At 39.1% G+C, this 22,724-nt stretch overlaps 3 protein-coding genes across 3 annotated transcripts; all 3 read right to left on the reverse strand.

The window, feature by feature from the left end:
* Nucleotides 1–1,369: 1,369 nt before the first annotated feature.
* LOC134823668 (tRNA endonuclease ANKZF1-like) lies at nt 1,370–3,182 on the reverse strand. Its single transcript, XM_063835202.1, has one exon. The coding sequence runs from the start codon at nt 3,125–3,127 to the stop codon at nt 1,370–1,372; it is 1,758 nt and encodes a 585-aa protein (XP_063691272.1). The 5' UTR covers nt 3,128–3,182.
* Nucleotides 3,183–3,295: 113 nt separating this feature from the next.
* LOC134823670 (RNA-binding protein 45-like) lies at nt 3,296–7,699 on the reverse strand. Its single transcript, XM_063835203.1, has 10 exons — nt 7,574–7,699; nt 7,181–7,327; nt 6,835–7,017; nt 6,567–6,684; nt 6,292–6,426; nt 6,013–6,097; nt 5,474–5,693; nt 4,548–4,686; nt 4,181–4,350; nt 3,296–3,775 (listed from the first exon to the last, which is right to left on the reverse strand). The coding sequence occupies exons 1-10, from the start codon at nt 7,697–7,699 to the stop codon at nt 3,602–3,604; spliced, it is 1,497 nt and encodes a 498-aa protein (XP_063691273.1). The 3' UTR covers nt 3,296–3,601.
* Nucleotides 7,700–20,450: 12,751 nt separating this feature from the next.
* LOC134823671 (uncharacterized) lies at nt 20,451–21,833 on the reverse strand. Its single transcript, XM_063835204.1, has one exon. The coding sequence runs from the start codon at nt 21,831–21,833 to the stop codon at nt 20,451–20,453; it is 1,383 nt and encodes a 460-aa protein (XP_063691274.1).
* Between the last annotated feature and the right edge of the window lie 891 nt (nt 21,834–22,724).

The following is a 22,724-nucleotide window of genomic DNA, read 5'->3' on the forward strand; positions in this document are numbered from 1 at the left end:
ACTGAACATCGAGAATTAATAAATTGGAATATTATATAAATGATAGTTTTTAAAGAGTTCATTAAATAGTATGCAATCGCGAAAAACTCATGTCATATTCGGAATAATTGATGTTTATATTATGTCATGACAGTAGTTGTAAATGTAATGAAACTCTTAGCGCATACTTTTATCAAACTATATCTCTCAATCCATCAAATATCAACAATAGTATAATCCCCAATATACAAAACAACTTCTGAAATGTTAAGAAAGGTTTGAAAGCTTTGAAACTGTGTAAAAACATCTATTAAATAGTTCAAATAACGAACATTTTTATTTCAACTAATCTGTGGAATATTTAGGATTCCTGTATGGACTATAAGTGTAATATTTAGGGTTAGAATCTAGCCGAACATGTAAATAATATACCCCTGCACCACTAGTGCTGAGCCACACTGTGTCATCACTCTTATCTAACCAGCGCTTTACTTCTTGCGCCGCTGTGCGCAACAACTCGTGTATTTGGTCTTGCGGAGCACTGCGCAGGAAGGATGCAAGATGAGCGTTGTTTGCCTTGTCGGATATCAAACAAGGAGCAACAAGGGTCGCATCCCCTCCCAGATTGGGGAAAGTGGTGACGGTGCAGTCTGGCTTGAAGTATGATTGGAATGTTGTCTTGTCAACCGACACTCTGCTGAGACTTCTGGCATTGTTCACGATAAACTCGAAGCTGGGATCAGTTTTCTTAGACAGAGGGGGAAATTCCCAAAAGACCGCTGCATAGTTTTGTTTAGCAATCGTGTCCACTATCAGAGTTCTGAATTCTTTAGATTCTTTCAGAAGTTTTAAACCGTCTTTGTAGGACAATTTCTCGTCTTTTCTGAAGAATTTGAACATTTTCCCACCGGAGAGAGCATTTTGTTGGACTGATATTGAGCTGTTATTTTCCACCATTTCAGATGAAACTCTGGTACCCCGCGTGTTGCTTGCAAGTGCGAGTAAACCTAATACCAGGGCAAGTGAAATGAAACATTTGAGGACAAAACCAGTCCCTATGTTAGACTTTAACCGAGTCAGAATCATGTCCATCTTCCATTCTACGTGTAGTTTAGCGTGTGAAATTAAACTCGAATTATAGTAAGAAACAATTGAAATAATCAATAAACTAGAAACCAAATCAAACTTTTACAAACTACACAAATTATATAAGAACCAAACAAAAATTTACAGATCAAAATAATTTATCTGGTAAGTTTTTCATATAAATTCCCAAACTTCAACCCTAAAACCAGTACAGGATAAAATAAATGTAATAAGATTTAAAAATTTCAATCTTTTCTACTCCCAAAACTTTTACAAACTGGCACCAAAATCCAAATAGGATGTACTATAACTTGTCCTTGTGTTCTCGAACACAAGTAACACTACAATACTTATATTTCAATCTCTCAAACGGAACCAAGCCGTCTAATCCTGTCTCACAATTATCACATTTTCCTGAAACACAACCCCGTCCCCCTTCTGATGCTAAGCGCGCTTCTGCCGCCAATAAACAGCGCTCACGAGGCGTCAACTGGCGCAATCTCAACCTCTGGGCCTCTGCTATCAGCTTATCTTCCTCTTTTTTAGCAGCTTCTTTCTTGGCAGCTTTCTTTTCTTTGTCACGTTGATTCTTGGCTGCTCGTTGAGCTTTCTTTTTCTCTGCCTTCTTTCTTGCTTGTTCCTCCTCCAGTTCGGAAGTTAGAGGGGACGGTATTTTGGCAGATTTGTAGTCCCATTTGTCAGGGAAAAGAGCCATGAACCTCCTAAACTCATCCCTTACTTCCTTATCTCCAGCAACTTGGAACGGTGTTTTCCTACTGTCATTCTTAAGCTCTGGGTTAGCTCCTCGGTGTAACAGCTGTTTTACAAAGTTAGGGTCGTTTACACTTGCACACTTGTGTAGTAAGCTGTTGCTGCTGTCTAGAGGTTTGTCTACGTTAACTTCTGAGACTAACAAGGAGGTAAACAGCTCCTGATTTTGGGATTTTACTGCTGCTAAAATTTTGAAGTAAAGGTTGTCAGGATCTTCGTAAAAGTCAGGCTCAATTTCACACAGTTCCACTGGAGTTTCAACTGGTTTTAACTTCTCTGGTCTCTGTTTGAGATGGGAATTTGGTATTGATTTGGGATTTACTGGTTTAGTTTGATGAGATTCAGGAATTTTGGAATTTGAATCAAGTTCTGAGGATTCCTTCTTTGATTCTACAACATCATTAAACTCTTTTTCAAACACTTTGTTTATTTTTGTTAAAAGCTTATAAACCCGCTCTGTTTCTTTCAAAGTAGGTCTATAAGTTGTAAATGGTATCGTCCTGATTTTATCTTTCTTGTTGTCAATCTTTTCTTTTACCTTCTCAAACACGTGCCTATTATAAACAGCAGTCCGGTGAAAAATAACATTGCACCCATTCAACGTCTCGGACCATTCAAGCATAAGCTTTTCGATATCATTAAATAAGGCTATCTGATTGTACCTTCTTAGTGACGCACCGTATGATTTAGGAGCATTCCCTTTCCCGTCTCTTATCCCTTGAACTGTTCCTTGTTTTGCTCGCACAGTGTACCTGTGGTAAGTTTTATGAAGGAGCAGCTTTTCGTTCTCGTAAACTGCACCTGCGAAGTGTTGCGCGCTGTAAAGGAACACAGCAATCCGGCCCTTATACTCCAACCCGCTTTTAGGATTATCAGCTGTGGTTTTACTCACTGTTTCAGATAGGATCTGATCAGTTATTTCAGATTTATTGCTGAAAAGTAAGCTGGACAAGCACTTAAAGAAAGAGCCCTGAAACTTGAAGATAACATGAGGGCTACAAACAACAGCATCAGCCAACTCAGAAGAATCTTCTAAAAGCTGACTAGTCACCATGTCTTCAACCCCACTATCAGTATCATCCTCAGAGTCACTGCCAGATAAACTGGAGAGGTCCCCCTCGCACCGCGTGTCAAACTCCTCCTCTGCTATAGCAGACATGTTGCGGAGCTTCTGTTTTACGTTGTAGAGATGCCAGTCTAGTTTGTAGTGTAGTACTTGATCTGATCTGTCCTGGAATTTGTAGCTGCATGTTCGACATACACTTTCGGGAACTGGACCTGAACTGGACATGCCTGGGGTTTGGTGGATTTATGGAGAAGGTTTTCAAACGTTTAGGGTTGAAATTTATGCGCTCAAAATATTTTCAATCATCAAATAACGACATAAACACAAAATGGTGAGTTATTGCTGTAATTTTATTAGATTATCATTTTTAATATTACACGAGTAAAACAATGATTATAAATAAATAAAATGTTCAATGATAATTTAACAAGGTGAGATAGCTGAGATAAGTTATTAACTATAAAACCAATAAATGGCTGCAGTACCACAGCTACAGGTCATCAAGACACGTGGTAAAATCTTCATGAAAATATATTTAAATATTATAAAATTAGATGTAAATTTCACTCCAAACGGCAAAGAATAAAACTTATTTTTTCAAAATCAAATCAATCACGGACTAGGCTCAGCCCAAGTCATATGGGCTAAAATTTGTAAATATCACGTTCAGTGCAATCGAAAAGAAAAAGCCATGCATCTTTACCACTGAGCGGCTGCTCCGTCAAACGAGTTCCTGGCCCGTTTATTATCGCCTCCCTCTTCCTGTTGTGACAGCTTGATCTCGTTTCCTTGTATCTTACCGTTGTTTAGCACCATACATGCTGCTTCTGCTGACTCCTTCATTCCGTATCTTATATAACCGTATGACGTACCCTGAATAAACTCAGTTAATTTGGGTAAACTTCTCTCCAGAACAAGTGTTTATTCGGCCACATTACTTCATAATGTTAGAGCACACTGGAGGAAATAATTAGTTTTTTAGAAGACGATGGCGAGTGTAATATGAAGTTACAACAGATATATAATATGGAAAGATATATATAATATGGAAAGATAATTAACCTCATTTACCAAACATATACTATACTAACTGTAATTTACATAATATTCAACAGATTATAATCATGGATCTGGAGACACTTTGACAGTTTGACTGGGTTTGTCCAGTCAAATAATCTCTATTTCTCATTATGATTATACATTACATAATTATACATGTATATACATTCGACAGTCAGAATGAACAAAAACTAAACTATTTTGTGAGCAGTTACCCACCGGAATGAGCTTAATTTCGATGAGAGAAGCAAAGCGACAGAAAACGTCTTTAAGAGCTATCTCGTCAGGTATAGTGGGTGTGGCTACTAGGAAGAGTTTAGCTCTGCAGGCGGTTCCTGGAGCTGCCATTGGGAGAGGGTTTGGTAGAGATGTGTCTGTGTAGGGACACTCTGAGGAGCGAGGGGGGTTTTAAATGTTAATAATACTGCAGGTTGAGATTTAACTAGCTTGGGCGAAAAACTTGGGCAATTAATATTTTACTGGACACTGAAAATTCATCTTCATATTCCTTTCTAATTTGAATCGTATAAGAATTTCTTTGCACCCGTAAGTAATATTTAAATAATGGAGTTAACAAAGTACAAACCGTTTCCTCTGTTGGTGGGAACTTGTTGAGCAGGCATAGTGGGGGGTGCTGAGTACCGGGGTGCCATCATGCTCACATTGCGCTGCACTGCGTTTGCGGAGTTCCATGCATCCGTGTCCATTCTCATTCCTGAACTTCCCTGGTAATGATTTAAAGAGTTAGTGTGGAGAATCGTTTCAAATTCAATGAAATTCTATGATTCATAGCTCGAAAACTGGTCATTTGTTCATGTAAATATAGGCAAGGTAACTTGAAATATAATAGCGACATGATGAGAATTGGTGGACACAGAGTATCATGTAATACTGCCAGCCCTACTAGTTAGTCCGTTACTACATCCCCCCGCCCCCCCCCCCCCCCCGTTACTACATCCCCCCTCCCCCCCGTTACTGCCCCCCCCCTGTTACTGCCCCTCCCCCCCCGTTACTACATCCCCCCTCCCCCCCCCCCGTTACTACATCCCCCCTCCCCCCCGTTACTGCCCCCCCCCCCTGTTACTACCCCCCCCCCCCCCCTGTTACTGCCCCTCCCCCCCCCCCCCCCCGTTACTACATCCCCCCTCCCCCCCCCCCCCCCCCGTTACTACATCCCCCTCCCTCCCGTTACTACATCCCCCCTCCCCCCGTTACTGCCCCCCCCCCCCTGTTACTGCCCCTCCCCCCCCCGTTACTACATCCCCCCTCCCCCCCCCCCATTACTACATCCCCCCTCCCCCCCGTTACTGCCCCCCCCCCCCCTGTTACTGCCCCCCCCCCCCCCTGTTACTGCCCCTCCCCCCGTTACTACATCCCCCCTCCCCCCCGTTACTACATCCCCCCTCCCCCCCGTTACTACATCCCCCCTCCCCCCCGTTACTGCCCCCCCCCCTGTTACTACCCCCCCCCCCCCCTGTTACTGCCCCCCTCTGTTACCTCATACTCTCATACCTGTCGCTCTCTGTTTCCTCCCGCTCCAGCTGGTCGGTCCTCAGCGTACTTCACAATCAGCTTGTGTCCTGGCGGATACTCTAACCCGTCCAACTTGCGCTTAGCGTAACACGCTAACTCAATTGTTCGGTAACCTGCGTATGCGAACCCCCGCGATTCTGTGCTTCCTCGGTAGTGCTTTAGCTCGAATGATTCCAATCCAGGAATTAGGTCAAACAAACTGGAAGAGAGAACATTTTATTAGCATCTGAGAATTATGAAATAGTTTTCCAAAATTTGGTTGTCACTATAAATCTAAGAACTGGCCTATGAAAGACAATTTGTTTTGTCACTATTATTAATAAGTTAGTCATACTTTTCCTTTGAGTATGCTGTATTAAGCAAGTCAACAATCGCAATGACATAATCAATTCAATAGCGGATGGCTTGTCAATTCTTCTAGATGCTCTGTCATTTCTTAAGTTTAATTGTCATAACACATCAGAGAAGTCGTTTCTCGGGTCAAGTGATATGAATCCTTGTGTCACGTGATTGGTTACCTATACAGTTGTTCTTCGTATAAACTGGTGTGACATACAATGTACAGTCGTTGCATGGCACCCGGATCAGTCAGGTCTGTAAAACCTGTAACAATCGGAATATTGTCAATTTGTCACATGTTGACATAATTGGTAGATCCTCCAGGTCTGGTCTAGGTTTTAATGATGATGAATAGAAGAACTCTTTCAAAAACATGACACACTTGCACTTACATCTGTCTATGCAATTAACACTCTGTCCTTGAAATTACGAAATTAAACATTAAATGATAAACTTACTAATTGTTTCTGGTTGTGTTTGGTTTTGGTGATCAGCTGGAGCAACATAAGGTGCACTACTGTAGGTGCTCCGTCTAGAGTGATCAAGGTGACGTGAAGAGGAATTATCTCTTGAATTATCGCTTGAGAAACCTCCTGAATTGGAGAGCACAGTAGTGATCGCAAATAAATTGAACAGAGGAATAAATAGGGTTCATGAGGAGCTTGAATAGCCCGACAGAAGTAAACTTCATGTGATAAATCGTTACATAAATCGTTACAGAAATGAAACCTACCAGTTCTTGCATCCCGAGGAACACGGGGTTCAGCAATCACTGCTCTGTATTTCTCGTCACAATCTTCAAGAGCACTGAAAGCTGAGGAGGGCTTCACAAACTTCACATAGGCACAACCCTGCATAGTGCATACTTGTTAAACCAGCGAATTTTTTAAAGCCCTTTAAAAGTAAAAGATATCAAACTGAATCTATGATCGAACTTTGAAAATTTTTGTTTCCAGTGAACTATTTGTGTGTTGGCAGAATGTTTTTAAAAAATAAATTACCTTGGATTCTCCAGATGATCTATCAGTGAGTATTTGAACATGATCAACAGATCCAAACTTGGTGAACTCTTCCTCAACCTCGCTCGATGACATTGTCTTGGGAACTAAGATGAATATCCGGGATCGTGGCTTCGCTTCCCCTGACACTGAACGGCTTTGGCCCTTGTTGTCAGCCAGAAGTACCTGGAAATTGAATGTCAAAGGAATTAAATTTGAGCTGGCCTTGAAAAAAAATTATCAAAAAAATGTTCAGAAAAATATAGACAATATTAAAATCCAAGAATTACAAAACTCAATGACAATGATGCCATTTAATAGTACCATTTGTTAAGACACACGCATTTACCTTTAATGGTTTTGAATCCCCTCCGATAGTTTCTCCATGGAGTTTTTCCATGGCAATGTGAGCTTCCGATGCTTTCTCAAATTTGATGTAAGCTATCCCTTTCCTTTCTTGGGTGTTTCTATCTGTCACAACCCAAACATCTTGAAGCTGAAAAAGTTTTAAAATTAATGTAAGTCTAAGTTTTTTGACACACTAGCAAGATGGATGTTTTATATTGTCTGAATATTGATAACCCCTTCTTTGACACTGTCCCTCTCAATCAAATGTTTACAATTAGGGGATTGCCGATTTAATTACAGTGGTTCTGTTATCAGTAGGGTTAAGATATGGGCAAATACATATTATGTACTAGGTATGATCAACTATTGTGTGCACACGTGTGTCTGTACTTACTTTTCCATAGCTTCCAAAGGCTTCTTTAATATCGTCATCAGTGTGGTTTTTAGAGCAAACAACAAACAGTCTAGAAAAAGGTGGATTGTCGTGATCCACCTTAGTCTTTCTTTCTTCACTTGACATGACTTATATAAGCTAAGAATATTTGATTTAGAATAAAACAAGAAAATACACTCAAATACACTCAAATACAGGCAAGAAAAATATTTTTCAAATGTAAGCTTAACAGGTTATTTGAGAGGTTTCAGATACTAGGAATTGGGATAATGTGAACCTCTCTATACCAGTTTTTTGTAAACTGCATCATGCACTTTTTGGTTCCCCCAATGAGCCGGCCTGGTAGAAAGGGTCACTCAACAAGCCACGAACTGAACCGAAAAAAAATGTTTATAATATAGCTAACAATATTCTTTCATCTATTTCTAGATACATGAAATTTAATCTACTACACATTAACGCTAAAAAGAGCTGAACAGCTCTTTTTAGCATTAATGTGTAGTAGATTAAATTTCATGTATCTAGAAATAGATGATACATTATATGTATTTCTCCCCAAACAAACGTGAAAATGGAAAACGTGTGCAGTTGATGATTTAAACCTCTCCATAGACGGCTCCATAATTATAGTCCTGGAAATATTGACCTCTTATTTGGGCAATAGCTGGACACTGTCCTAGAAAGTGTGAGACAGTCTCCTCTCTTTTACCACACACAGGACAGGCACTGGTGTTGGATTTGCGAATGGTATGGAGGTGTTTGTTTAAGCCGCAATGTCCCGTGATGAGTTTTTGTTTTTTTATTAGCATAGAGAGGTTTGAATGTTGTCTCAAGTAGGCCTGAAAAAGACCAATTTTAAGTTACCAATCACATATCCTGTTCAGATTTTGATATGTAATGGGTCTTCAACTTGTATAGTATGATAAGTTCAAATGAAAATATTCAGATCAATATACCATTACATTTTTTTAATTTCTAATACATTCACAAGAAAACAACAAATTTTTCAAGAAAACAACACATTTTTATTTAAATCAATTATAGCAACAATTTGATAAACTTTAAAGGATGAGGGGACCTTAGAAAAAGTTTTTTTCTCGTGCAAATCCTTTTATTACATTAATCGTATAAACCACTTTAGTGAAATCCGCAAAGTTGTATTTCATTCGCGCGCCGAGATATCCAGCCAAAACAATTTGAACCTGTGACGTCAATAATGTGAGTTGCTCTGATCCGCGCATATAGAAATACAGGTAAAATGAGCGTGCGGGCCAACTAAATTACTAATTAAGAATACATTAACAATTTACGATACTAACGAGCCTATAACCAATGGAGAGGAGACTTTTTATGACCGGTTGAAAAAAGAATTATCACCCTACGATAACCATGAGCCGAGATACACCTGAAATAAGATTGAAGTCACACAGAAAGGCATGTAAATTATGTATATTTATAGCTCCCAACGTAACACCTAGCAACTCCCTGTATCGTACCACAGTTGATATATCAACATGTCATATCAACACAACACGGTCCTTATAAAAATGGATCGGGTAGGTATGAAATGCATGTCTTCATTCCAGTTGGACAAGCACCAAGCTTTTAAGTTCTAACTCACTATGTGACACTACTTATAACGTAAGCAAGATTTGCAACTATCACACCAAGCAATATTATACCAAGCATAGCAGACGGACACATCCACATTCGTTACGCTTTACACTCAGCAAACTAAAAACGGTAAATTATAAATGAGTGTACAACTAAAGGCCGGTACACGCCGCATTGTCAAACCGCACGTGCGCACTCAGATAGGACTAGAGGCGCCAAGGGCCAGCTAGTAAAATGTCTTCTACTACATCATACATTCAATCGATTTTTAGATCTTTATTCTTGTATGAAGAAATATGCCGATTTTTAATTGTGTCCATATCGGGTTTCAAACAAGTCAAAATAAAATAGCAGTTTGTGGTTTAGTTAGCGGATGCTACTTATCTTAGCTATTTATAAATAGAAATACCTACTACAACTACAAGAAAGCCTTTCTGAGTTACATTTAACTATTAAGGAGAATTATTCGCAACTTAGATCTTGACTAATTCAGTGCAACCAAAGATACCGCTCTCGCAAACGCCAAAGGTAACACGACGTAATTAAAACAGCACAGAACAAAATGCTGACACAAGCGAAGGGTGCGCGCGCACGTTGGTCTTAACACATAAGTGACGTCACAGCCCAAAATTGCTATCAGCCAATAGGAGCGCGGCATGATATTGCACGAATTATCGATTTCACAGTCCGGCGTATTTTCTGATTCTACACACTTTCACAGGACTTAAACGCGAATATTTGGAAGTAAATTCTAAGGTCCCCTCATCCTTTAAAGTTCTTCTATTACCATGGAATATACTACGGGTATGGTGACTTGGGCTATTGAGTTGTTAAGTAGATTAAGATTAGTAAACATGCACTTGCATTGTATTTATAAAAACTAGAAATTAGGCATCACGGTAAAATGAAGAAGCAGGCTGATCTTGGAGAGAGCAAACCGTAAAGTTTACGCACCCACCAGGGCTACCTACCTACCCCAGTTGTTCTTTTTGGTTTATCAGCTTGTATTGTTATATTTATGGACCCCAAGTCAACACACTAAGAAGAAGTATGTAAAAAAGAGACTAAAGTGCAAAGAAACTGCTGCTAACTGCTGCTGACTGCTGCTAACTGCTGCTAACTGCTTGTGAATTATTTACCATTGTGATCTATTATTTAATTTCAACAGGAGTTCGTTCAACTGAATAAAAATGGCGTTTTAGCTACTCTGCACCTGAATCATGATCATGGAATCCTCTCCCTCTTGATGTCTGTAACATCGATAATATTATGGCTAGGCTATTGTTAGTCAGTTAGTGGCTAAGTCTTTTAAAGGCTTGTGTTTACTGTATATTTCAGAAAAATAGAACTAGTCACATAACAACGCTATTCCACAGTAATATAAAATTTAATACCATATAATACGAGCTAAGTTGCTCAGTTTATGTAACAAACGTAACATGTGAGGTGTTCTACCCTCCCGTGTGTGTATACCTTACTCGGGATTATTACGACGGGTTTATTAACGACCGGTTAAAATATGGTTCGGGAAAAATATGGCGAAATTGCTCAAAACCCACCACATTTTCCCGGTCGCCATTTTACCGGTGTCCAACCTTTCAATTTTAGATTCAAAAATTTTGTCTCAGATGTAAATTTCCTTATTAGAGATAAGCAAGTTTAGAAATTTTCGCATTGCTAAAACTTGTGAAACAAGTCGAATTATCAATAATTGTTGAAAGTAGACAGAAATAATGACTCGTGGTTAATCAAACTAGATGGAAAATAATTTTTAACATTTGAAGCGTAACAACCAGATCGATATTAAGATAAAGGGAGAGCTGTTTAGTCTTCCAATAAGTTGTAATCATCTTCGTTATCTTCATCTGGATCATCCCTTTCATCAGTTTTAATTAATTCAAGTTTTAATTTAACTGTTACTTTTACTTTGAGTCCTATTTCATTATGTAGAGATAGTCAATACCTAAGAAATTAAAAATTGGCCTATTTAAATCAACTTTGACAATAAGGATATATGACAAGAATTGGGCAAAAAGGTGAATTTTTTGCAATTTTAGCCAAATGAAGTCGAAAAACCTACAACAAGTGTCCCAATAGTCTTTTTTAGTGAATATAAGACAACGATTAAAATATGAGCACCCATACCCCTTGGGAACCCTAAAAGCTGAGTAGGCGGGTTTATTAACGACCGGTGAAAATGTGGTTCGGGAAAAATATGGCGAAATTACCCTAAACCCACCACTTTATCCCGGTCATGATAATCCCGAGTAAGGTAACAACAGAGCAGTAAACACGTGCTCTTGATAACGATAAGTAAAGGTTAGTCAGGTCAAACTCCTCACTAGTTTGCCCCCACATTCTGCACACTACTATTACAGCTGGCCACTGAGCAGAATAACTATCTCCACTGTGACACACTGCAATCTTACTATCAGTGTTATTACATCTCATATTAACACTGTCCATAACTAGTGACATAACATCACTACTAGTGACAGTAACTATACCAGAATAATTTAATCCATCTGTAGCACACAATCTATCAAGCTCAATATCAAATACATGTTTAATACTATCAACATTGTAATCATTAAAAACATGTATAACAGTCAATGGACCGTGTATAAAATGTCCTTGTACTTGTGTAGGTAAAATCATATCTGATACATCAGGTATTCTTCGATATAATTCTCTTAATTGATCACGTATCACACATGAGATGTTAGATAAATCACACGTATTTCTAAGGCTCATTGATAAACGTACCAACTGAGTGGATGATAGTTTGTCAGTTATCATTCTTAGTTTGTCAATTAATTCTTGTTTGCTCAAACTCCAATAACTCTGCACCATGTCACATGCAACCATGACAGTGCACTCTAAAGATAACAACTTGTATCTGGGTATCTGACCCATAAGTCAGAACTCTTCCGGTGGGTTGTCTTTATTGTTTTCTGTTGGAGTCTCGACTGTCTTACAAGTTTACAATCCTTACACAGCAACCCCTGACCTACTAAACTTAGCTATGCCTGATTCTCCTATATCATCTATAACTTTCTCTCCCCAGAACACAGAGGGTACAAGGACCTACATAGCTGCTCCCAACATCATACAAAATGATTGTTGTAACCACTGTCAGGAGGGAGTTAATCCTGACTACAGAGTTCAGTGTTATGACTGTAAAAACTATTTCCATGCGGTAGGCTGCACAGATGATTCCTATTGTGTTAGTGCCCCATCTAGCTTCACTTCCCATTTGGGACCAGCTGTTTCTAACACCAAGTCCTATGAGAAAAGATTTGGCAGATTCTTGTTCTTTTGTAACCATTGTATTACAGTTAAAGAGGAGATGACAGAGCAAAGCACAGGGGGAGCTACTAATGTTTACGTTGACAGAAAGATTGAGGAGTTAAAGCAGAATTTTGCTGAAGAACTGTCCGGTGTAAAAGAGATGCTTAAGGAAATCTTGCCAAGTAAGCAAAACAATGCTCTAGCAAAACCTCCAATGACTCCCTGCAACCCATGGGATGATTCTCAGAGGACTGAGAAACTTCGCAGCATGATTGTAATTAAGAATGATCAGAGTGGCAAACCAATTGATAAAAGTATGTTGGAAGAAAGCTGCATCAAGAATAAGATTAGTATTGTTAACACAATGAAGCTCAAATCTAATGATACTGCCGTTATTCTTAACTCTAGGTCTGAGGCAGAAACATTGCGTGAGAAGCTTAGCAAAGCTTCCCCCCAACATAGTACATCAACCGTAGCCACAAAGTTACCAAGAATAACAGTTGTTGGTCTTGAGCGTGATTACTTGAAGGAAGAAATAAAGGAAATGATAGTTAGTCAAAACCATGGAATAGATCTGCTCATCAATGATCCAGGTACCAGTATAGAAGACAAGAAAATTGATGTAGTAGCTATAGTACCCCTAAAGAATGACCAGAACTCCTTCAAAGCTATTGTTCGTGTCAGTAATCTTGTACGATCTGCAATTGCTAAACAAGGTGATAAGCTCTTTATTGGAACTCAGAGAGTTTGCAAAGTCTATGATAGCTTCTTTGTCCTCAGATGTTTTAACTGTCAATCATTTGGTCACCATAGCAAAAGTCACCAAGGTCATTGCAAAAGTGAACATGTCTGTGGCTTTTGTGCAGGAGCACATGAAACACGGACATGTGATCGCTCCGCTCCATTGTGTTGTTCAAACTGCAAGAAAGCTGGTAAGCATGGCAATGAGCTTCTACATGCAGCCTATGATCCTGTTTTGTGCCCCATATTCAAAGATTTGCAGGAGAAAGTTAAAAAGACCACCCCTTTTTACCAAAGCCACAACACGGACAGAAATCACTGAGCTGTCTGAAATTCTTCCTTTTCAATCCATGGTCACTTGTTAACAAAGTAAACGATATTATGTGCAACTTATCAGACAAAAGCATTGATATTGCTGCATTCTGTGAAACTTGGCTAACAGATGTTAACTGCCCCACCACTGCAATTATTAAGTCTTACGGTTACAGAATCATACATAATTTCAGGAAAGACAAAAAAGGTGGTGGAACTGCTTTGTTGTTTAGGGGAGAATACTCAATGTCTCAGTTCCAATGCTCTGCTACTTTCTCTACATTTGAGTACACAGCTGCATCAATCAAAACAGCAACAGGCACTAAGGTCATGTTTGTCTCTTTGTATCGACCTGGTTATCTCTCCTCTATCTTTCATCAGGAACTTGATTTACTTCTGTCAGCCATCACCATGAAGTGTGATTGTCTCGTCATTGCTGGGGACTTGAACATTCATTTTGAGAATAAGAATGACAAGCTTGTTAGGAAGACGCTTGACTTATTTCTGTCTTACGGATTTAATCATCATGTTAATGAACCAACCCATGTTGCTGGTGGATCACTAGACCAAATCTTCTGCTTCTCTATCAAGAATCAGCTTCAATGCAAGGTTTTGGTTGATAGTGTGAATAGGCATGGATCAGATCATTTTCCAGTCTATTGTGACTTCTCTTTGGAATTCGAAAAGAAATATTTTAAAGATATCACTTACAGAAATTTGAAGACTGTGGATGATGACCAATTTACCAGTGATCTCTTCGATATAGTAAACTTGATTGATCTTGGGAAAATTGGAACTACTGATATGAGTACATCTGTTGCCAACTTGAACGACTTGTGTGCTGAACTCCTAGATGAGCATGCTCCAATAGTCTCCAAGAAGGTATCTGTTATTGATTCTGCACCTTGGTTTGATAATGAATACAGGGACTACAGAAAGCTGAGAAGAAAAGCCGAGGCAAAAACTCGTAAACCAACAGCAACGCTTGAAGATAAAATCATGTTTAGAGACATCAGCTCAGAATGTTCTAAAATGGCTGATCTGAAGAAGAAGGAGTACTTTAAGAATATGGTAGAAAACTCTAAAGGCAACCCAAGAACTTTGTGGCAGCTGGTCAATAGAAATTTAGACCGTAAACAATCTAATCCTCTGCCAGATTACACAGATGATCTTCCAAAGCTAGCAGCAGACTTTAAGGCCTACTTTACATCTAAGATTGATAACATTAGGAAAGATATGGATCATGATCGGTTTACTCTTCCATCAGACTCTTCTGCTGAAGCTCCCGAATCCTACCACTGGTCTACCTTTGAACCTGTCACATTAGATGAGCTAAAGGAAATCATTGACGAGTTTGGTATCAAATGTTCACCTTCTGACATCTTACCTACTACACTGCTTAAAGAGAACATCAGCATTCTGCTACCATTACTTCTACAGATTGTTAATGCATCCTTATCTCAAGGTTCAATGGACGGAGTCAAACTTGCTGATATTGTTCCCCTCCTGAAAAGTAACTCTCTTGATCCTAATGTCTTGAAAAACTTTCGCCCTGTCTCAAACCTCACTTTCCTTGGGAAGCTAATCGAGAGAGTGGTGTTAAAGCGCCTAAACGATCACTTAGATAAGCATAATCTCCACTGCCCAGAACAGTCTGCATACAAGAAGACCTTCAGCACAGAAACATTATTGATCAGAATATGGAATGATCTTCTAGTTGCATCAGATGAAAAGAGTGCTACAGTTGTCATGATGCTTGACCTATCGGCGGCGTTTGATACTGTAGACCATGATGTCTTACTGAACATTCTCATGAAGGAGATAGGACTAAGGGGCACTGTGTTAAAATGGTTTACTAGCTTTCTAAAAGGTCGTGCTCAGAGAATTCGACTTGGTTCTACTCTCTCTGAAGAAATAGTTATTAAGTTTGGTGTTCCTCAGGGCTCAGTTCTGGGACCTGTTCTGTTTAACCTTTATATCAGATCCATCTATAGATTTGTACAAGGAATGGACTTCACAATTTATGGGTATGCAGATGACCACCAGATCTTAAAGAGATTTAAACCCATCAACCAGTGCGAAACGTTACTCTCTAAGCTCAGGGGATGCTTTGCATCTATTAGAGCTTGGATGAAAAAATACTTTCTAGCAATGAATGACAGTAAAACACAGATAATCGTTTTTGGTCCTATGTCCGTCCTACAAGAGATCAATATAAAGGGAGTGAATTTTGGGAGTGACACAACTATTCGATTTGTGAGCACAGTTAAGAATCTTGGGATACATATGGACTCTGGGCTTACTATGAGCAACCATGTTGTTGAGTTGAAGAAGAAATGTTTCCTAACACTACGCAACCTCACTAAGATACGGTTTCTGCTGACTACAAAACAGCTTAAGACAATTGTTAATAGCCTCGTTGTTTCTTGTTTGGACTACTGTAACGCCATGTTTTACGGCATCTCCAAGTACCTCATACATCAACTACAGCTTATTCAAAATGCCTGTGCAAAAGCAGTAACTGGAAAATATAAATTTGATCACCTAGGCGACGATCTTGATAAATTGCACTGGCTTAATATACCTAAAAGAGTGATTTTTAAAATATGTCTCCTATCTTTTAAGGCTGTTAATGGAATAGCGCCACTGTACCTTCAAGATATGTTTAAGTATGCTCACCATGGACACACTGTTAGGCTCATAGTCCCTTATCGTTCAACCAAGGGTTTTGGTGATCGTAGTTTTAGTGTGGTTGGTCCACGAGTTTTTAATGCACTACCAGACTCAGTTAAACAATGTTATTCTGTTGAGGCGTTTAAGTCCGCACTGAAGACTTATTTGTTTACTTTATCTGACACTGAGGTAGCAAAAATGTTTTATTAATAATATTAACCCTCTCTTTGACTTATCTAAATTATATTAGCTTTTTGGAAGTTTTATGAACGAATTTATACATAGAACTTTATTTTGCTTTTGATATATAGTTTTAAAAGTATTTTTGTAAACTAGTTGTAGTGACACTGCTGAGTAAAAGTGTACGCTTAATAGTGGTGTTTTTAAATTTCAATTTTAATTTTAATTAATTAATTGTCCATCAGTACACTACACTCCTCAGTTTCGTTGTAATACAATATCTCCTGTATATCATCGATAAATATGTTGGTCACACGTTGGATTGTACGTGTTAACTTCTGTATATCCCTACGTATTATCTCTACTATGATAACTTTACACATACTATCTGATATTAGGGTAACTAGTTCTGTGACGTCAGACATGCTGGTCTCTTGATATTCTACGCCAGCTTCTTCTAATGCACGCTGATAAAGCTGACAGTTATTACCATTACCGCCGAATTTGAATAACACAGCTTTATTGTCCTCATTAGATTGTACCAGTTGGATTATTCTACCGCAAAGTATTACACTTTTCCCCGCCCCTGCAGGTCCATTAATCCACAACAGATTCTCGCTTGATTTGAACGCTTTACATTGTTCTACTGTCAGGTTTTCCACTTTAACATAGTTTTTGATAACATCAGGAGCTGGTTCAACTCTAGGATTCTTTGCACGATTCTGCCCTTTTTTAGCTAAAAAGGTAAATTTTCCTGATTTGAGCCGTTCATCAATGTTTAATATGCAGTTTGCTAAACTACATTTCGATTGATCGTAGTTTTTATCGGTAGCCCAGATAGCAAGTAACATATTGCTAACCTTTTGAAAGGCATCACAATTAATTCTTGTATCTTGAGCTATTGTTGCGTTGTTATTCCACCAAGAACCAAAACTTGATAAGTCTACAATGTCCTCATGAAATATCACAGTTGATAATTCTGAATCACTTAGCTGAAGTTTTGTATCTTCACTAGCCTGGAACTGTCCTTTAAATTGTTTACTGAAATTAGAATACGCAGTGAACTGACGGATAGTTGTGTCCTTTTCTATACATTGAATCAGAGATTCTATCTTCTTTCTCTGCTCAACTGACTTTTTGAACGTACCAGATAATGCCTTGAAGTGTTTTTCTTTGTCGACCGCATTATAAATGTGAGGCATGTTCTTAATTTCGATTATAACAATGGAGCCTGAACATAAAATTAAAAAATCACATTCTCCTTCCTTATTCGACGGGTTCTTGCACCCTTTGCACGTCTTCCTGTTCCACAAATGACTCTGATCACACAATCGATATTGGTGGTGCGTGTATTCAAAATTATGAAGAACTATGATCTTATTGTCCGGTAATATCTCCAAAGCCCTATACACCATAACTTCAGCCTCATAATCAGACTGACGTTGTCGTTCGTCTCTGAAGTCACTACTCTCCGGGTACCTGTCTATATACGTCTGGTCGGGAGCTCTCGGCAGCATAATGGGTCGTTTGTCATCAGAGGTGCAGAACTTGAGGAATATTTCTTCTCCGTTCTTTACATAGTGGTCCAATGTTCAGTAAATTAAGACATTCTGAGATTAACGAAACTGTTAAAAGTTTATAGCTATATGTAGTAATCATAATTTGTAAATGAGATGAGGCACCGCAGGTGTTCAGGATAAAGTATGAATTTTAATTAAGGGAAGCACTGCTGTTATGTGAGGGGTGGATCGAGTATTACATACATATTATTACCTTAATGTTTAAGAGTAATGTTGATCTTTAGTACAAAAATATCTGAGCGCAGCTTAATCTCCGACCGGAATCTGGTACCTAAAGTAGTGAAACAAATTTTTAGTGAAACAAATTTAAAATTTAATCCTTTATTTTACAATCATGATATAATAATATTTATAAGCCTCCGTTTTGAAAGTTTTGAATTTCAATATATCCGCATTTATATTTAAAGTTTAATTTTATGTATGATGTATAAGTCAATAACTGGCCGTCAAAGCCGCGCATTTATGAAAACAGGATTAACTTGTTTATAGTTATACGACAAATTAAATTTAAAACTATCCGTGGTTTTTAAAGTAAATTATAATCTTGCCTAAATCCAAAGCCTGCTTTATAAAAGTTTGTCATACGTTGTATGACCCGCCGCGCGGCTCCCCCTGTATCGTCAGGACCATAGTGAAACAACCGTGGGGGTCGCAACGTGATACAAATAAAAGTTACATTTAGATTTCACATAGCCATGTGCCTACGCGTACTTCGTGACGCGCTTGTTTCACAAGTAGGATCTTTGCCGCCTCCGGCGGTCGCGCGCTACTGCAAGCGAGAGGGCTCTGGTTAGAGCAACCTTTAGATCATAATATGTCGTCAGTTAAATTCTATATTTACAATGCAACATTTCATTAATCTATAAATATGAAATAATAAATGCGCGTACTCCAACCCTTACACCATCAATTCCCATGCGGCGCAGCTCAAGTCGCGCACGCACGTATTATTTTGTACTTTTTAATTTTGCTTTCTAATAAATATCGCGTCAATGTGTACGTATAAATGTTTATGTTTTTTGTAAACTGAATTCAATTGAGACTAGTGACAAGGACAATTACAATTAGGACAAAGAATAAAGACCCAAGTGCCTGCACGGCTTTTTTTGGACCCCTGTGGACCACTACTCTTGAAATCGCTCTACTTAACATAATATATAACGTCATTTGACAATTATTATCATTAATTTACAATCTAGTCTAACTGTCTTGCTGGGCCATTCGGCGGAATGACAGGCTGAGGCGCTGAGCGCGGCCCAGTAAAACCTGCTTACTAACTTGTAACTGTTTACGGGTGATACTTGTAAAATATTTGTTCCAAATATATTTGGCGCGCGTCCTAATAGGTCATAGGTTGTAAACTTACAAACTAACTGCAACGCGTTATATGTTGATTCACAATGTCAATCCTTCGCACATCGCAGCTCGGCGTTACTGGGCCGCGCTCAGCCTGTTGACGGATGTTACTCGTCTAAATTTCATAGAAGTAGCGCGCGCCGATTTCTTCTCGAAATGGCCCGAGGCAAGTGCTACGAAGTAGCGCGCTGGGCTATTCGACATGACACCACGGCATCAATTTTAATGTTATCTGGGGACTTCAGGCTCTCATGTTCATTAAGAGATTAGGCGGAATGACAGGCTGAGCGCGGCCCAGTAACTTTGCAATGCGACTTTCCGCAAAAACCGTAAAAGATATACAACTGAAACATTTTTGACTGGGTCAAATGCTTTAAGTTTAATGGCCTCCAAATCAGCATGAAAAAATAAAAAATTTGCCAAGGAATGTTAATTTTAGAGCCCAAAATTTGGACTCCCAAGTGGCATTAATTATTTTAGTCTTTTGAGTCTTGACACCGTTTAGGGTTATATTATACGGGAATTCCTGCTAGTACATATAACTATAACTCAATAAGCATTACGTGTTGTAGTTGTACAATTCGGTAAATTGGGATTGCGAAAAACTTAATACATACTTATGGTAATCATTGTCAATTGTAGGTTTACAACCTGCCAGGACGCGCGCCGAGTTGGACTCGTCGACGGTCCAATATATGGAACAAATATTTTACGAGTATCACCCGTTAAGGTAATCACCGATTTTAGTTTTATTTCATTAATTTCAATTTCCTCAATAAAACAAACGATTGAAATTTGAAATATATTACGTTTGTAATTCAATGCAAAAAACAATGATGACATCATAAAAAACTCGACACTCATAAAAAATAACAAAAGTTAAAAAAAAAGATTAACAAAAGTTAAAATTAATAAATTTGCAAATTTTCTCTGAATATGAGTTTTTAGCTGTAAAACCGTTCCTAATTTTGCATTCCCATTTACAGGTATGATGGAAATTAGCAGAAATAGGAAGAATTAATATGAAACGTAATACATAAACCGTCATAAAATAGCATATATGACACTAAAGTACCAGTACAGTGCATATAGAATATGACGATTGTTCTCCATTCTCCAGCTGAACGTATTTAATATATTTTGAGATTTTCATCAGGGCTGTCCACTTGTGCATAGTCACCATTCTCTGCTACCTTCGTCTTTGTTTTCGTCGATGACATGACCTTGATACAAAAAGCAATACAGAGCATTGATTCTGCGATGTAAATCAATCCCAGAATGCCTGTAGACCAGCCAAAAGATGCGAATGGTGCGATCAGTCCGGATGTAGTGGTGCCGATGAAGATACCAATAGGAAATGCAGCACAGTACAAGGAAACCAGTGAGTTGATGACGATGATGGGCAGTTTGCCTCCATTCCTCGCTTGGTAAACCTTGAACATGACTGGTAGAGCAGAAACGCACGCCATTGGAACAGCTAATCCTAGCAATGCAAGTGAGAGGATGACTTGGGTTTTGGAGGGAGTGATGAAGGAGAGTAGCGGGAGAGGACCCACAAAGGCGTACACCAAGGGTAAACTCACACAGGAGGCCATCAACATCTTACAAGGACCGTACCTGTCTATCGCCAGCCCGATGATTGGTGAGAAAATGCAGATACCCCCCGTAGTGGCAAGAAGAGCGGTCCCAGACCAGACGACGTCCGCGTTGAAGAATTCTTCTGCGTAGGGAGAAAGAAGAGGCATGGGATAGCTGACGAGGATGAGAGCAGATGCAAGATGCCACAGTGGGAATAGAACCAGAGGATCCAAGATACTGGTCCAGCTTGATTCTTCTTCACCAGCTCGTCTCTTCTTGCTGTTAAGACTAGAAAGGAAGAAAGCCGGGATAGCACTCACAAATATCAGTGCACCTGGAAAGACAGAAGCTGCAGTGAAACCGCCTGCATCGTACAGGACTCCCCCCAAAAAGGGCCCTAAAGCACATGCTCCGTTAATAAAGGCCTCCCCAATTGCTGTGACAGTGCCAACATACTCGGGGTAGATGGCTAAGTAAGCGGCAAATATGGTGACGTTGAGAGTGCCACCAAATGCTCCGGCTGAAAATCGGAATATCAAAGACAGAATCTGGTAAATCACCAAATTCTCGATGGAATCCAGCACGCTAAAGAGTAATAGGGAGATACCAAGGCCAGCTAAGCCCCCCGAAAGGACGATTCTGGTTGAAAACTTGGACATGACGACAGGAGCGATCACCCCACACGACACCGCCATTCCTGAAGAAGTTGATCCAAGTATCAGCCCAGTCCAGAAGGTGGAGATCTCTCTGCTCTCATTGTAGAGCGGGAGGTAAGAGTAGGGCATATGGAACGAGACGAAGGTTAGCAGGTGGAAGAGGCACATGGCAAGGAAGAGGAACCTTTTTTTAGTCGGGGAAAAGGAAGCTATGTCCCATTTAGCAGCGGGAATTTCGGCAGATGTTTCAAGTTTGTCAGCATTCTTTGATTCCGTCATACTTTCTGGAGAACTACTAGGGAACTAGTGATAAAATTAGGGGTTATAATTTGACTACATAATCTTCGTTAAAAGCTAGCGGGAGTCATTTTAAAATGTGATATATGGTTTATCCCGAACCCAGTATCAATACAACTCGATTAATTATTATTATTATGCTAATTATTACTAATATGCTAATTATTACTACATATTACGCTTTCTTGAAATGAACCAAACGATAAGGTTATTTACAACTAATTTAACATTACAAGTTTAGCCTTTTGCTGAACAACATAAGGTGAATCAATTTGGTTTCAAATGAAATATCAAAGAAAACTGGAGATCCTAAAAATGTCAAGAACATAACTACTACAGTTCTACTACCGTTCTTCAGAATGAAATCTCAACGAGAAGTTTAAAAATCACATCGCTTATCTTAATTTTACGGGTATTATCTTAATTTTGAGGGTGTTCTGTAAATCAATTATGATCACCATTATACTTAGCAGTGACCACTGACCCGGCAACAGGGTGGCAACTGGCAATATAACGGCAGAGTCTGATACTGGCAGACAACGCACGTTGCGGGACATGGCGATTCTTGCTGTTCAACTTACCTCTTTCATATTGCACATAACTGCCAATCACTGATTGCCGTATCTAAACATTTAATCAAGATAAGACGTTTGCTGAATTATACAACCAGTCTTATTCCCTATAAAGAGGGCTGAACAAGCGGGTCTGAACCATTAGAGTAAGACCCCATTTCTTATCAAGGTTTTCGTCTGTAAAGTATCTTGCGACCCAGTGATTAAATTATTACATAATTCTGTTGCACGTACCGTATTCTGCAGCATGCAGCTGTAAGTGCAGAATATGGACTCTTAGAAATCGATAAGAAAATTTTCA

The sequence above is a fragment of the Bolinopsis microptera genome, chromosome 11 (genome assembly GCF_026151205.1).
Source record: "Bolinopsis microptera isolate Bmic1 chromosome 11, MBARI_Bmic_1.0, whole genome shotgun sequence".
In the NCBI taxonomy this organism is placed as follows: Eukaryota; Metazoa; Ctenophora; class Tentaculata; order Lobata; family Bolinopsidae; genus Bolinopsis; species Bolinopsis microptera.

Excerpts from the sequence above, each read along its gene's own strand:
- LOC134823668 (XM_063835202.1), bottom strand. The coding sequence starts at position 3,127 with ATGTCCAGTTCAGGTCCAGTTCCCGAAAGTGTATGTCGAACATGCAGC.
- LOC134823670 (XM_063835203.1), bottom strand. The coding sequence starts at position 7,699 with ATGTCAAGTGAAGAAAGAAAGACTAAGGTGGATCACGACAATCCACCT. Across the intron at positions 7,328-7,573 it reads CCTTTGGAAGCTATGGAAAA|CTTCAAGATGTTTGGGTTGT; the intron begins GTAAGTACAGAC and ends AAACTTTTTCAG. Across the intron at positions 6,427-6,566 it reads TCCTCGGGATGCAAGAACTG|GAGGTTTCTCAAGCGATAAT; the intron begins GTAGGTTTCATT and ends TCTCCAATTCAG.
- LOC134823671 (XM_063835204.1), bottom strand. The coding sequence starts at position 21,833 with ATGACGGAATCAAAGAATGCTGACAAACTTGAAACATCTGCCGAAATT.